Source organism: Pinus tabuliformis, chromosome 7 (assembly GCF_031772625.1).
Source record: "Pinus tabuliformis cultivar Carrire ecotype Pingquan chromosome 7, CPIR1, whole genome shotgun sequence".
In the NCBI taxonomy this organism is placed as follows: domain Eukaryota; kingdom Viridiplantae; phylum Streptophyta; class Pinopsida; order Pinales; family Pinaceae; genus Pinus; species Pinus tabuliformis.
In genome coordinates, this window is record NC_142293.1 from 1,599,823,739 (window position 1) to 1,599,840,740 (window position 17,002).

Consider the following 17,002-nt stretch of genomic DNA (forward strand, 5'->3'; position numbering starts at 1 on the left):
CTCAAGGGATCATAGTTGAATCAATCAAGGATTCTATTGTTCCATTTGTGGCAATCTTGAAGACTTCCAAGGCCATGTACAACAAGCTAGTGAATTTGTACTCTGTAAGTACAAAATGAAAAAAAAATGTCATTACGAAACAAGTTATACATAATGAAAAAATCAATGGATGAGGATATGGCATCCTTCCTCATGGGAGTCTCTCAACTAATAGACCATTTGTAAGGACTTGGGGAACCCATCACTGATTCTAAGGTAACTGTATGTGTTCTAAATGTATTGCCACCAGAATGGAGCAACTTTGCAACAAGTGTCTACTCCATGAAGGATTCAACTCCCTTTGAAGAATTGTGGGCAAAATGCATACTATAAGAATCAAGGATCAAGGTCAAAGATGACATTGGATTAGATGAGCAATCTTAAACATTCCTAGCCCGAGTCAAGAAGATGAAGAAAGGGAAGTTTGGAAAGTCCAAGAAGAAAAATATGTCCAAGGTGCAATGTTTTGGATGCAACAAATTCGGAAACTTTAAGAGGGGCTGTCAAAACAAGCAAAACAATAAGAGAAAGGATAGAAGTGAAGCTCATGTAGCTAAAGTAGTGGGATAACCTGAGAATAAGGCACAAAGAAGGCAAAGAAAGAAGAATTGAAGGATATTTATTACTAAAGAAGGTTCACTGACTTCTAGGTTCTTTATGAATGTTTTTCTTTTGATGATATGTTTTGCATAAGCATCATAGGATAGAAGCATATGATATTAGCATGTTTGGAATTTATATGATTATGTTGCTTAGTAGAGATCATCTAGGATAGAATGTTGACCATTTTGCATAATGTTCATCTAGATATTATCTAACATTATGTTAGAGGTTGTCATCTTGCTTATGATTCAAGAAGGACCTTCATCTTGGAAAGTCCTTGGGAAAGGCATCATGACAAAAATAGTATGTATTCTATGTAATGTGGAAACATGCTGGTAAAGAAGGATGAAGGATTGCAATGGGTCAGGATACAAACTTTATGGAAAATATATGGATAGCTAGATGATTGGATAAAAGCATAGGAATGAATGTTGACTTTGGATAAGATTCATGTGTATGAGAATCTTGTGAAATAAAGATTGGATATGCTTAAGTAGTTATGATGTTGGAAAATAATAGAATTTGACTTACTAAAGAATGTATGAAAGATTAGGACTTTCTCTAGAATATGTATTGATTAACATCTAGTATGATCTCCGGAAGAATAAAATTTGTAACTTGGTAATCAAGTTCGATCCTTGGGCACTCTGATGCAAGAAGGAAATATCAAGTGGAGATGGTTGATGAGGATGTTGATGGAACAAGAAGGTCACCATGATGAGGTGAGTTTATTTCATTTTGATTTGGTTATCTAGTTAACATATTATTTTTCTACCTAGTAGAATGGTGCAAGAATACGTGATGACAATTGTGGCAAAGTCAACTATATGGATGAAAAGTATTGAAGGAAGCTCAATATCTAGCACCTAGCAACTATGAAGTCAATATGTGTTCATCTTATAAGGTACCAGTGCGAGAAGATAACTTGAAGGTCAAAGAAAATCACTTTCATGAGGAAGCCATGATTAGATAGTAGTTTGGGAAGGCCCAATGCAATGCCTTCATGATTGAAGAGGAAAGTGATGAGAAAGAGAGATAACCTGGATCTTGTCACAAGAACGAAGAGTGGAGATGGTTCCATGATACCTCGAAAAGAAGTGAGCTCAATGCAAGAGATACGAAGAAAAGAGGGAACCATGTAGATACAAAGAACTAATAGTTGATACTCTGATGAAGGCAAGCTAAAAGGCTTGTGATGTTGGCTTCCATGAAAGGAAGGAATCTCCTTTGGTTTGAGAGGGAGAAAAAGGAGTCTTTGTGAATAAGAAGCATGGAATTATTCTCGAGATTAAAGGAGAATAGGGATGACCTCTCTAGTCGAGAGGGAGTCATGTTGGACATCACATGTGCATTCTCATCTTCCAAGAAAGGGAAAGGGACCAACGCTCTTTGAGGATGGGACAAGAATCCAAGAGAAGAGTGGTCAAAGAGAACCGATATTCTTTGAGGACTCAGGGATGGATATCCAAGATAAAAATATTTCTAAAAGGACATACCTTGTGGACATTCGAATGGGGTATGTACCTTAGAGAGGTAGTGTGGTATCACGCATAAATCCTCCCAACACAATGCTATTGATTAAAGAATAACTTGTCCAGTTAGGCCTTAGGGACAATTTTGATTATAATGATGATGCTTACATTATGGCTTATCAATCTGACTCTTCTTGAGAACTCTTCAGTTAGAGATATGATGTTGTATTGGTTTTACAATTATGAATACCTCCCTAGTTAAAAGGGAGTGTTGAGAAATGTAAATAGTTTATGTAGCAAATAATAAAAAAGAATAAATAAAATTATTATTATTAAAGCATGGGTTTCATGCTCATTATTGGTGGTCGTCTAGGTAAAAGCATATTCTTCGTGCTTGTAGGGTTTGTTAGGTCTTAGGATTTATTGTCACAAGTCAATAAAGTCAACATCATGTTTATAAGACCCTTCCGAGCAATTTGTAATTTTAAAAAGAATTAGTTTTGAGTCTAGAAATTCTTGGAATCTCCAAGAGTACAAGTCGACCCTGGGATCCTCAAGTTAGCCTAAAGGAGGGAATTTGACCCCTTGAGAAGGCTATATAAAGAGCAGTTCGACTTCATTGGAGACAAACACTCATAAGTTCGATCTATCAAGGAAAGAGTTCGATATGTAGCTGGGAAGCTGGGAAAAAGGAGACCAAAGTTCTAGAAGAAGTTGGGAGACTGAAATATCTTGTTTTTGGGCTCTATCTCTCTCACATGTGAGAAGAAGCTAGGGTTTCTACAACCATAAAGAGGTTGAAGTTGCATGTATGAATTATTGGGGAGAGAATTTGTTTTCGGGGAGCAATGTTGCAGGAACAATTTGTTGGAGAGAGAAAAATCCTTCTGTTGACCTTGTTGACCTTGGGGAGAGTTTTTTGCTATAGGAGGGTCTCAAAAGGAAGATAGATTAGGGTTTTTTCAACAATTCTTAGGATGAAGTTGCAAGTCAAGTAGCAATGATGTAGCTAGAAAAGAGAAGTTGCAGTGTGTAGTAGTTTGGTGCATATTCAAGAAGGACTTGAGGAAGGATTGACTTGGTACTGGGAGAAGGACTTGATCTAGGGATTGGGTCTTTGTTTCTCATTTGAAGCAAATTCTAAGAAGACAAGAGTTTTCAAGTTTTCCCCATGGAGGGGTTTTTCCCTGGATGAGAGCCTATATTTGTGTCCTCTTTTGTTATTGCAGTTTCTTGATATTGTTTGATGAATAAACTTAACTAAAGAACACAAAGAAGATAACTAAGATTCACAAGCAAGTATCAAGGTTAAAGAAAATAAGATATAATTGTTGCCACTTTACATTTCCTAACACTAGAAAGGAAGGGGGATATTTGGTAGTATCTTCCAAATTATAATTATTGAGACGACCTTTTTATGGCATGAAAATTTGAAAACCAATGGGTGACGAAAAGCCAACTCTTCCCCAAAACTAAGGCCCATAATTCATCACTCTTTCCAAATATTTGTGAGTATCAAATTGAACAATAAAGAAATCCTTGCAACATAGATAAATATCATAGTTGGGTGTCCAAATTGAAAATAATCACTAGTGCAACACATCAAATCAAGGCCAAAACTCATTGAATCTACAAATCACTGCTTTAGATTGAAGTGTAGAGAAAACCCGGTTCACCTTCGATAGATTAATCTCCATGGAAGGAACCATTTTCGTTTGTTCATTAATGTAAGATTTTGGGATGAACTGAGGTAGATCCAAATCCACTAGATTGGAGCCTTTCCTTTGTGCTACATCCTTGTATGAGACAAAACCTCCAAGTTTCCTAAGCCCTGAAGCACCACTGTGTAGTCTCATGTTTAGGATTATAGTGGAAATTCTAGAGATGTTGTAATCCTCCATTCAAAAAGAATGTTTCCTTAAAAAAGAAGGCTCTAGGAATTTACAAGAATTCCCAATATATTTTCAATACTCCCATTCAGGTTTGATATCACATCCAAATTAGTGACCCAAAATAGGGAATACTTCCCATTTGGTTTCTTGATAAAGATCTGGGAGTTTTCCTGTTTTCGCTTTTCCAATCTTCTAACCCACCCAAGTCGAGGAAAACAAAGATATTCTTCTTGTAAATATGGGTTTTGAAAGACAATGGCTGACAACTCCTTAGCCTCTTGGACATGGACAAGGAGACATCCCTACAATCACGATCAAACTTTAACAAATACAATATCATGTCGAAAAACGCCAGAGGCCACACTATTTTCTAAGGGTCTCCCCTTGCAAGGAAAAATTAGGCCCTTCCAACTACCAGAAGTAATTTTAAGGAACAGTCCAGTTATTCCCCCTTCTAATAATGCCACAAAACTCCTCGACCCGCCTTCTGAGAACATTGAAGAAGAGTGAAATCATGAGGGTACGACAACCAAACTACATCCGAGATCTCCCAAATATATTGTCATTCATCTTCCTATGTGATATTACACATGTCATCCTTGTTTGTCGACATCCATCGACTGCTTGGCTCAATCACACTACCACAATACACCCTTGACCTGAAGCCACAATCACATCGTGCACACAAAACCTTGAGCCTCAGAGTGAATTCCATTCTCCTTATCCTTAAAGAGAAAATAATTATCAACATCAACGATTTCACATAATTGATTCAAAAGACTAACTATTAGAACAAAATAAAGACATACTTCTCCAGCTTAAAATAATACCCCTTTATCTTCCCTTAACATCTATGAACATAAATTCCCACCCTCCTATTAGCCTTTTGAGATCACAATTGATCTTCTCCCCTTCACTCATGATTTTCCACAACAAAATTAGGTTTAGTTTGTGAACCTTCACAATTCTCCTCAAGCCTTTTATTTAATAAAATTTGACCAACACATAATAGTTAAATGTAATTCAACTCATGCCACAACCCCTCTAGGGGTATTTAAATCTATATCGACCACATTAATCAATAGTTGCCTATTTCTTGAAACCTCAATTATAACATATTTCTAGGCTAAGGATATAAGGTTTGTCAACCCATATTTAGTCTAAATTAACCTTTCTCACCATTTGTCCTTTAGCCACCCATAGGAACCCTATAAAAACCACATAAGAGTTTCCTCCTAGATCTTAGGTCATACCTAAAGGATCCTTCATGAACAAACCATCTAGAAGATATATTATTGCTAAGAAACACCACACCATCATTAATAATAACATCTCTCTCAATCCTACCTTCAATCCCAAACATATAATCAATACCCTATTGAGAACTTAATCATCAACTCTAATTATAACTCATGTTTATACCCACTCCTCTCTCCCAAATAATAGGAAAGCTAAGGCCCAAGTTGCAATGTGACCCAAAAAGCATAGCCTTTTTGACAAAGAAAAACAATTTAATAAAGCCAAATGATTTAAGAGATTATCTCTATAAGTCAAGGGATAGAGGTGCAATTAAATACCACCATCATCTACACCTAAGTTCAGAGGTAAAGGTGCACAAATTTTATTTAGGGAGAGAGATTGTCCCCCTTTTTTTATAGGGAGAACATCTTCCTTAGGAGTCACTACTTTTTATGCTATAGCGACATTTCCAACCACTTCCTTACCAATAATAGGCCTCCCTTTGCCTCAACCTCATGCTTAAAATATTTACCATCTTGTAAGGGCCTGACATTCAAATCCTTTTTTACCCAACTCTTTCATTTGAAACACAGACTATAATAAACCACCAAATATCCATACTTGTGAAATAATTGTAATGGAAAGGGACACTAGAATAGTCCTAGGGTTATACAAAATACTAATTACCCTTTTCTAACGTAATACTTTAGTTGAGTGGTTGAGTGTTGTGAATTATAAGTAGAAGGTCATAGGTTCAAGTCCCTAGGCTAGCTATCTTTGTGGTATTATTGGGCCTCACTTGATGCCCTTGTTGGGTCAAGTTGCTAAAAACTATAACTGAACAATTTTCCGTAGGTACCATCCTAAAACTAAGGGGAAGTACTTGAAGGGTTTCTTCAAGATGTGTATGCCATTAAAAAAAGCAGTCTCCATAATCCATCCTTCAACTCTACCCTATCCAAAATGTGGGCCACTGCCATCACCCCTAACTCTTTATAGGATAAATACGCCTCTATGAAATCCTTATGGGCATTCCTAACTATTCCAAATGCTTCACTTGACCAAAAGTTAAGTGGGGATTTGGGAATTTTAACATAGATTAGGATCATTCCCACCTTTCACTTCGAACATTGAAAAATGACATCCAAGGCTTCAATGGTAGTGGAGAGAAGCCCCCCTATTAAGAGCTAGCCAAAACTTTTATTGCATCAAAACTTGTATGAAAGTGGAGAGCCACCCACACTCTAGCAAGAACAAAATGAAGATACATATCCAAGAAATGGTTCCCAATTGTTAGAAACCCAGGTCTTTAGAGCCTTATCCCCTATTAGATAACCTTAAAGCTAACCAACCAATGCCAAATACACCATCCCAATCACCTCATTCAACCTAACATCCTCAAATGAAATTAAATTAACCATTGAGCTTTTTTGCTTGATGCATTGCTTATGACCTCTATTCTAGCTAGGGAAACCTCCTTCAATTATATTAGTATAGCTTTTACCACTCGACATGGGACACTCACCACATATTTCACCCTCCTTATTTTCCTCGTTAACACCTCCAAGACCTACCCTCCTTAATTCTACTTCACCCAATCCATTATTGATAAAACCAAAATCTAGTTCTTGAGAAAACCCATAGCCTAATCCACAACCAAGAGTTGCACTAACACATGAGGAAGAAACCTCTAAAAGAACATGAGTGCTTGCCTTAAATCCTTCGTCAGTAGAGCCAAGTGAAAATGAACAAATGACATCCCAATCAAATTGAGCACTGCGAGAAACCCATTGATTTGACATACCTTTGTCCATAACGTCCTCTAATCCTAGAGCCAAAGCATCATACATAATAAGCACTCAAGATTGATAATTCTAGATAATATATGGCATATCATCATCGAAAATAGATTTATCCACATTTTCCCCCAAAATTAAGATTTTATTGTTTTCACAATTAAAAAAACTAAGTTTTCAAAGATATTTTATTCATAAAAAGGTTTATTTGTTTTTCATAATAAAATATCAAGATTTCAAAAATTATATTCTTATTCATTAACAAATATATATATATATATATATATATATATATATATATATATATATATATATATATATATATATATATATATATATATATGTAAGCTTGGTAGGACTACATCTTCATCGTGTCCAACTTCTCACCCCGATCGGGGGATAGCACAAGATTTGAACCCAAGACTTCTGGTTAGTGTGGTTCAGTGATACGTTAAAATATATATATATATATATATATATATATATATAAGCTTGGTAGGACTACATTTTCATCGTGTCCAACTTTTCACCCCGATCGGGGGATAGCACAAGATTTAAACCCAAGACTCTGGTTCAGTGTGGTTCAACGAGACTTCATTTCCACTACCATTGCCAATTGAGCTACCCCAAGTGGACCAAAAATATTAAAATATTACATTACATTAAATTATTTTTTTAATCTTTAAAAATGAGTTTTTTATATAATTTTTTTAATTGCCTCCATAATTGCAGTGTACTATGGCAGAGATGTTGTAATGTCTTGTTCTGTCCTATCTTATGTTGTTTAACATTTTGACTAGGTCAAATTATATAAATATAAAAATAAAAATAAAATAAACAAATAATTAAATTAAAATAGTAAATCTAGCATTGACAATTTTTGCACTTTAGTTTTTGAATATAATATTCTAAATAAAACATTTTTATTTTAAAATAAACAATCAAACAAACAAATATATATATATATATATATATATATATATATATATATATATATATCCGTGTGTGTGTGAGATGAACCACACTTGTTGGTTCGAAACGTGTTGGCCAAAACTTTCTCTTATGTGATTTCTACCGAAAGGCTTTGCTTAATTCATTATGGATCGCAGAAGCTTGAATACATAAATTACTACCCTATACGGAAGGGCCATTGCTATTAAAGTTCATCACTTTGAATGATCTCGCATAAGGGTTTCCAAGTTGAAGATAGATATGGCTTTTTTAAAATGATGTAGAGACTCTTCCCTTGTTCCTCCGTTTGCTCAGATTAAGCACCCTCTTAATAATTCTAATGGTTGTCGTATTTTCCTTAATGTTAGCATGGCATTGGTTCGTTTGGAGATTGGCAGGGTGAAAAAGGATTTGGATTTCATTTCTCGTAATTTTTTTTCTCTCCATTTGGAACTTTCAAATGAGATCTTTGCTCCCCTTTGGTCAAGGATCAAAGCATGCTTGGCTCTGAAATCTACTCGCCTGGAAGAATTATGGAAAGTAAAGCAATCCAAGAAGTTCAGTAAGCTCTAAGAGAAATTCATCTCGTAGCCTAATGAGTCTAGTTGCTTTCGTGGTCCTTCCAGAAGCATAATTAATTCTAATCAAATCTTTGCTCTCCGATCTTGGGTTGACGGTGTTTCTCACCCTTCCGCCATCGAAGGTTAAGCTAGAACAGTCTCGTATTCGCTGGGTCAGATTCCCTCAAGTTCGTTGTCCGTTAATTCTTCTTTGGTTTCTGTTGGTTTCAAAAATAGTGGAAGTGGTTATATTAATAATAATATTCAATTGAATGCTAATGCTAATAATAATAATGATGGGTTTACTAGTAATAATAGTAATAGTGACTATATTTTCACCTTAGATAGGAATAATAATATTAGGAATATAAATAATAATTTATGTTTGAATAGTAATAATAATCATAATAATAATAATAATAATATCATTGGGCTTCTTAATAATAATAATAATATTAATGAGGGTAATGACTTTGTTTTCAATTCTGATAATTGTAATAATAATAGGATTAGTAATAAGACTCTAGGTTTGAATAATATTGTTTGTTCTAATTTTCTTTCCTCTTCTAGTTATAGGGTTCAATCTCTCTAGCTTTTCTTTTGATCCTCCATGTCTTTAGTCTTTTGGAGAAAGGTTTAAATTTTGCTCTTGCTCCCGGAAAGGTCCCGGTTGACGATATCATCTTTGACATTGAATATGGTATTAGAGACTTATCGGACGTCACTAAAGATATCATTCCTCAAAACTGTGCAGTTGTCCTTAGAAAGGCAAAGCCCCCTAAGAAAAACATCATCAAACTTGAGTTTGATGCTTTCAAAACGTTAAACAATAATAAGAATATTGTTGTTCTCAAAGCTGACAAAGGTGGTGCTGTGGTTGTTCTTGATAAAGATGATTACCGTCGGAAGATGTTGGACCACTTCCATAATAGCAAGAGCTACAAGAAACTCAACAAGGATCCCCTAAAGAAGATTTCCAAAAGTGTGGCTCTTGCTATAAAATCCTAGTAGCTCATTCAGTCATAAGCTTATTGAAAGTTGCCCTCTTACCCTTAGAATCTATGGTCTGCCAAAGATTCAAAAGGAAGGGGCTCCTCTAAGATCCATTATCAAAATAATAGGAGGGCCAACTTATCTTCTTGCTAAATATTTAGCCCAGAAGCTTAAGCCCCTTGTTGGCCATACAAAATTCTTCGTCAAGGACTCTGCATCTTTTGTTAAAGAGTTAAAGAGTTTCAAGCTTGATCTAGATGACAAGCTTGTGAGATTCGATGTGGTCTCCCTCTACATTAATATCCCTATTAACGAGGCCATCGAAGTCATCAAGCGCATCACAGATCTTGATACGACTTATTTAGTTGGTATTTGTCTTACTTCTACTTTCTTTTCATTCGATGGGGAATTCTATGAGCAAAATTGTGGTGTCGCCATGGGTTCCCCCTCTCCCCTGTGGTAGCTAATCTATTTATGGACGATTTTGAATCAAAGGCCTTAGCTTCTTCACGTCTTCTGCCTAAGATGTGGAAGAGGTTTGTGAATGACACTTGTGTCATCTGGTCCCATGGTAAAGAAAAGTTGGAACCGTTTTTCCTCCATCTTAACAATCAATCTAGTTCTATAAAGTTCACCATGGAATTTGAATGTAATGGTAGTCTTCCCTTCCTTGACGTTCTCCTCTCAAGGAATGATGATGACTCTTTCTCTCATCACGTATTTCGTAAGAAAACTCATACAAAACAATATCTTCATGCTAATTCTCATCATTTCCCATCTCAAAAGCTTGGTGTTCTCAACACCTTAACGACTATAGATTTAAGAGTTTCTGATGAGAACCATCTCAATGAAGAGAAAGCACATCTCCTAAGTGTTTTATTCAATAATGGGTATTGTAGACACCAATGTTCTAAGGCTTTCCTCAGAGCTGAAAAAGGTTCTAGTGCTAAGAAAGATACCCAGGATCATTTTTCTGGTGCTCATCTTCCTTTTATCCAAGGGACCACTGACAAGATTGCGAGGATCCTAAGGAAGCATAAGGTGGCTTCAACCTTTAGGCCTTTAAATACCATCCAGAGATCCCTTAGATTTGTAAAAGACCCAGTGGAACCCAAGAATATGAAGGGTGTTTACGTTATCCCATGCTCTTGTAGGACTCCCTACATTGGTGAGACTGGTCACTCGATTAATCAAAGGATTCGTGAGCATGCTGCTGACATCAAGCATGGTAGGACCCACTCCTCTGCTTTGGTGGAGCATGTAGATAAATCTAAGCATCACATCTGCATTGAGGAGGCCCAAGTCATTGCTAGGATTAGTCATTTCCATCACCGTAAATTGATGGAGGCCCTAGAAATTGAAAAAAGACCCAATAATTTGAATAGAGATGATGATTGGAATATTAGTAGAAGTTGGGTCCCTGTCGTGTCCTCGTAGGTTTTTAGGCTTCTTTTTGGGATTTATTTTGTTTGTTTGTTTATCTATGTAGGTATTGGTGTCCTTTTTATAGTATTTGTTGTTGATTTATTCTTCATTAGAGTTTATTTTCTTGATCCTTCGTGTTTTTTTGTATTTTATCATTCTATTCGTTCTTAACTCCTTTTTGTATTTTTTTATTTGTTTAATGAGCCTTAGCCCTATATTTTATTCTTGACCCCGTTTTATTTATTGATTACTTTTCTTATATTCCTTTTGACTTGTTTGTATTTTTGTTTTGCTTTATTTATTTTTAATTTAGTTTATTTTATTTCTGTTAATTATTTATCAAATGATCTTGTCTCGATTAGGATCTTGGCTCATTTTTATAATTTTTGATTCCCATTCTTTAAAGTTTTTTTTTTTTTAATAAATTATTTAAATATTATTTCTCAAAAACTAGCTGTTTAATATAAAAATTACTTATTAATATTTGTTTTTAATAAAGTAATAAACTAATATCACAATTTAAATATTATTTTTCAAAAACTAGCCATTTAATATAGCCGTTACATATTAATATTTTTAATGAATTAATAAACTAATATCATTATTTAAATATTATTTTTTGAAGTAATATTTGGTTTTAATAAATTAATTTAAATATTATTTTTCATAAACTAGCCGTTTAATATAGTCGTTACCTATTAATATTTTTAATAAATTAATGAAATAATATCATTATTTATATATTTTTTTTCCAAAAACTAGCCATTTATTGAATAATATTTGTTTTTAAAATATTAATAAATTAATATCATAATTTAAATATTATTGTTCAAATATAGTCGTTACTTGAAATTATGTCTCTACATTGCTCTCTATTTAAGCCTTTGCCATGATTTGCCTCTTCATCTGGTCCTGATGATGAACCACACTTGTTGGTTCGAAATGTGTCGGCCAAAAATTTCTCTTATGTGATTTCTACCGAAAGACTTTGCTTAAAAAAATAATAATATATAATTTTTAGAGTGGATTTATGCTATTGTGTATCCCTACTTTGTCCATGAAAATGTGAGTAGTTTGTACATTGTTTGATGCAACTATTACATGGACAGGACTCTCAAGTTGCCCATGTGAATGTGGCAAGTGAAGAGAGGACCGCACTTCTGAAGGCTATTTGGTGATTCATGAAGGTGTTTTAAGAAGAGTAGGATTAAGTTGCACTGGGCAACATACATAACACCAATTGCTTCTGAATTCTAATGACTTATTTGATAATCACTTTAATATAAATATGCAACCAAGTATGCAAGAGATGTTGCCGGGTAGTATCCCGTTTTCTAAACATTTTGACTCTATCAGAATACATAAAAATAAAATAAAATAAAAATAAATGAAAGAATTAATGTAATGCAATGTAAACATTTTAACTCCATCAAAATAAAATAAAAATAACCTTATATTAAAAGAATAAATTCTACATTATTTTTTTATTATTAATTTTTTTGTTGAATAGTTAAGGTTAACTTGACTTGGTCAATGGTTTTTTGAGCTCCATGTTTATGAGAATCCATGATATTTATGTGGAATCCAGCCTATTTAAAGGGGTGAATTGAACTAGGCTAAATCCATCTTAACTCTCGATCTACCAAGCCGTGAGAAGGATCAAATCTCTTGAGATGAAAATATATTAAGATGCAAAAATTTGATCCCTCCGAGGCTCTTCATAGATAGAGAGTTAAGATGGATCTAAACTGGTTCTAATACATTTAAGTAAAATGTTTACACTTGTAAAGTGCTCTTTGTTAACATATTTATAATGTTAAACATATCAACTTATTTTTTTCTTTTAATAATGATTTTTTCTAATATATATAATGTTAAAGCATATGGCTTTCATCAATGTTATCAAAGTGTACATTTTAATTGACACACAATATATGTTTTAAACAATTTTATATGGGTGAAAATGCATTTAAAGTTGAAAAAATATGATGAAAGAACAATCATTTAAAATATTAAGTTCCTTTTAATAATGGTTTTTTCAAATATGTATAATGTTAAAGCATATGTAGTTTTGGCTTTCAACAACGTTGTCAAAGTGTACATTTTAACTGATACACAATATATGTTTTAAAAATATATTTAAAGTTGAAAAAATATGATGTAAGAACAAATATATTAATGCAATTATATAATATTTTTGGCAGGACTACGTTTTTATCATGTCCAATATATTACTCTAATAGAGGCACATAATTGAATTGATGATTTCATATCAAGGAGTGCCTTAACAAACCACCCAATCACCATCTATCCAAGACCTCGTGGACAATGCAACTATATAAATTAAATGATTGGTAAATGCTAATATACATCAAAACACTTACTTCATCATATATTTCAAGTTGTTAAAATTGAAACCAACTTAGATCCATCTTAACTCTAGATCTATCAAATGCCTAGAGGGATCAAATCTCTCAAGGTGTAAATCTTTTTTTTAAGTGCAAAAGTTGAGAAAATGTTTGCGTCTCGAGAGATTTGATCCATTGGTGCTTGATAGAAGAGGATTGATCCCTTTGTGAGCTTGATCGATCCAAGGAAATCTCTCAAGGTGTAAACCTTTTTTTGAGTGCAAAAGTTGAGAAAAGGTTTGCGCCTCGAGAGATTTGATCCATCGGTGCTTGATAGAAGAGGACTGATCCCTCTGTGAGCTTGATCGATTCAAGGTTAAGATGGATCTGGGCTGATTTAATTTATAATAATAATAATAATTTTTTTTTTTTGGTTTGACCAAGTAAAAATGTTTACATAATATAACCTTACCTTATAACATCTCTTCCATAATGGTTTGGTTAATTTAAATATATATATATTTTATATTTAATTTAATTTTAATTTTTATATAATTAAAATGAGTCAAAATATTTAAATCACATCACATGATCTTACAATATCTCTTCCATATTGGATTGAGGCAAACATTAATTAATTATATTATAATTTTATTTAAACATTATTATTATTATTGATGATAAAAATAATTAATATATAAGTTAAATAGATATACATTTAAAAAAACAAGTAACAAGATTTTTTTAACTATGAAAGTTTGCTCCAATTTTATGGTGAGATTCTTGATATGTAAATATGTAAATAGACTTTATTATAATACCATGGGGCAATACCATGACTTATCAATACCATATGCCAAAGAAACTATAAGTATGAGACTTGTTCATACGGAGTTTTTTAATTAATGAATTTAATTAAAAAAAAAAAATTATTTTAGAAATAAATATTTTTTTGTTGAATTGAGGCTTCTGTGATCCATAACAATTATTAAGAAGATTTTCGGCATAAATTACATGAAGAAAACCTTTTCGGCATAAATTACATGAAGAAAACCTTTGTGCGTTTCGAACCAACTAGTGTGGTTCATCGTCAGGACAAGTTGAGGAGTCAGATCATGGCTGCTAATAATATAGGGAGAGCAGATCATCCAAACGGCTAGGTTGACAGGGTATGGTCAACCCTGCGAACCAACTAGTGTGGTTCATCGTCAGGACAAGTTGAGGAGTCAGATCATGGCTGCCAATAATATAGGGAGAGTAGATCATCCAAACGGCTAGGTTGATCTGCTCTCCCTGTCAACCTAGCCGTTTGGATGATCTGCTCTCCCTATATTATTGGCAGCCATGATCCGACTCCTCAACTTGTCCTGACGATGAAACACACTAGTTGGTTCGAAACGCGTAGACAAAGATTTTCTTCATGTAATTTACCCCGAAAATCTTCTTAATAATTTTTTTTTTAAACTTGGTGGGGCTACATCTTCATCATGATCAATATATCACTTAAGAGAAAGGAATTGAACCAATAATTTAATATCAATCAATGAGTACTTTAAGAGCAAACCCATCACCATCTATCCAGAACACCATAAACTAAAAACGTCAACTAATACTTTTAATACCTTTTAAAATTTATTTATTTATTAATTATAATGAAATTAAATATTCCACTTAATAATTTTGATAATTTAGTCCTGTTTTACGATTTATTTATTTATTAATTTTAACGAAATTAATATTCCATCTGTGATCACTTTTTCCACCTAAAACGGCATGGGATCGTTTAGATTTGGACACATGAATTCCCTGATTGGTTAGGCACCGACTCTGACTGGATCGAATTCAACGTCAGGCACATGCCCAGTTTTGGCTTCTTGATTTCAAATTCCGTATAAACTCTTTCCCTTTCCTTCGCGATATCTTTAATGGTGATGCACCGAGGTCCATTTGTGTAGTTTGATTGTCCAGAAGCTACTTTCCAAGGTTTTGGCAGCAAAATTCATAAAATTCCCGATCACAACAATAGCAACATGTCTGGAGGCATAGCTCGAGGTCGACTTACTGAGGAGCGCAAGGCCTGGCGTAAGAACCATCCCCATGTATGTATGTTTTCTACTCGACACCCTAATGAAAATTGTGTTAAAAGTTGCAAAACCTACATGGAACCCTTCTAGGCCAGTATCCCAAGACCATTGTTACTCAGGGACGGGAAGGAGATTAAAATATTCAATGTAATGCGTTTTCTTAGATTAAAATTGAGCTCATGGTTATGGTTTTTGAGCTCGCCGGTAATATAATGATGATCAGAACGTTGATTGGGTGTTATTCAGCGGTAAACAGGTGGTAGTTTACCTCAACTCACACACTTCCGCGGAGGTTGACCCCGCTCCGGCCAAAAATTGGGGGCTTTCTGCAAACACAAAAAGAAACAGCTACTAGTTCTACCCTAAGAGAGACTACAACTTCTGAAGCCTTGCAAGCATCAAATTGGTAATGGGGTGCTGGTTGGAGTCCTCTGTACTGGATTTCAATTCCCAAGGGGAGAGGAATCCGTGCTGCCGCCGACCCTTGCTGGCTAATTTGTCAGTCTCTCTGAAATCCTTCTTAGCTCGGCTTGCACAGCCTGAAGCCGTTGAGCATCAGCAAGCTGCTTTGGAGATTCTGTGTCCTCTGCAAGTTGATGAATCAGAAACATATGGTGGGGAATTTGGGTTTCCACATCCTGGAGACAAGATTCGACTTCATCCAGTTTGTGTGCATAGGATTCAAAGTTATGTTACCAGAGTCCGTAGCCGAAAGGGCTGTCTCTGGCAGAAACCCATCCCAAAACCGAAACCACAACAGCGATCCGTGTTGAGTGCCCACTTATCGTTTCCAAATAGGATACCCATTGCTCAAGGAATGGCCAGCATTTCTGCAGGGCGTTTCTCGCAAGTTTCAGGCCTGCAAGAAACGGCCAATAAATAAGCCCCTAGTTCAATTTTCTATTATTTATATTGTTGATCGGTAGCTTCTGCAAATAACTGTGTAGAGTGTAGGAGATATCGATCAACAATATGGTTTCCAAATGTGAAAACCTGCACACTCAGATTTCTATCATTCAATTTTAATAACAGTCTCCATTTCGCTTTCGCTATACATGTGATAGTTCACTGACATGGGAACACAATTGGAACGAGAATTCCATTTTCTAAGCAGGATTCACCTGGCCTTGCAAATGGCTGAGGATTTTTTGTGTTAACTCATCTATCACCAAACAGGCAACAGGCAGACAACCTTGTTGGATCCATTAGGATGTGGAATTATGGGTGTTCTCAGGATGATGGTGATAATGGCCACCTTGGAGATGTTGCAAACGGATAATGCAGACGTTTGTAATCATAATACAGCTGATCCTGGTCAAAGCAGTGCCTCCGTATCTTTGATTCTTTCATCCTAGAAGAGCCGATGAATGAGATTTAAATCAAATATTGGTCTATTTGTGAACTGATTGATTTTTTAGCCAGAAATTAAATATTATATTATAATAAAGGCTGATGGCAAGCTAGCAGCAAGTACATATGTTTGTCCGGTGATTCGAAAATACAAAAAGCAGATTTCTGCTGCTACGTGGACAATTTCACAACGTACTATATAGCAATGAGTTCAGATGTTCTTACAAGTAACATACACAACAAAAGTTTC

General features: G+C 34.6%; 1 protein-coding gene across 2 annotated transcripts in view; it reads left to right on the forward strand.

Moving 5' to 3' along the window:
- Window positions 1-15,118: 15,118 nt before the first annotated feature.
- The window catches only part of LOC149254242 (SUMO-conjugating enzyme SCE1), a 148,428-nt gene continuing 146,544 nt past the window's right edge, over window positions 15,119-17,002 (forward strand). Inside the window, exon 1 of one of the 2 annotated variants that reach the window (XM_089460103.1) lies at window positions 15,119-15,421. In XM_089460103.1, the coding sequence (XP_089316229.1) occupies window positions 15,416-15,421 (6 nt within the window). In that variant the 5' untranslated portion in view covers window positions 15,119-15,415. The remainder of the gene's footprint in view (window positions 15,422-17,002) is intronic. The other variant, XM_089460102.1, reaches the window with a different exon arrangement.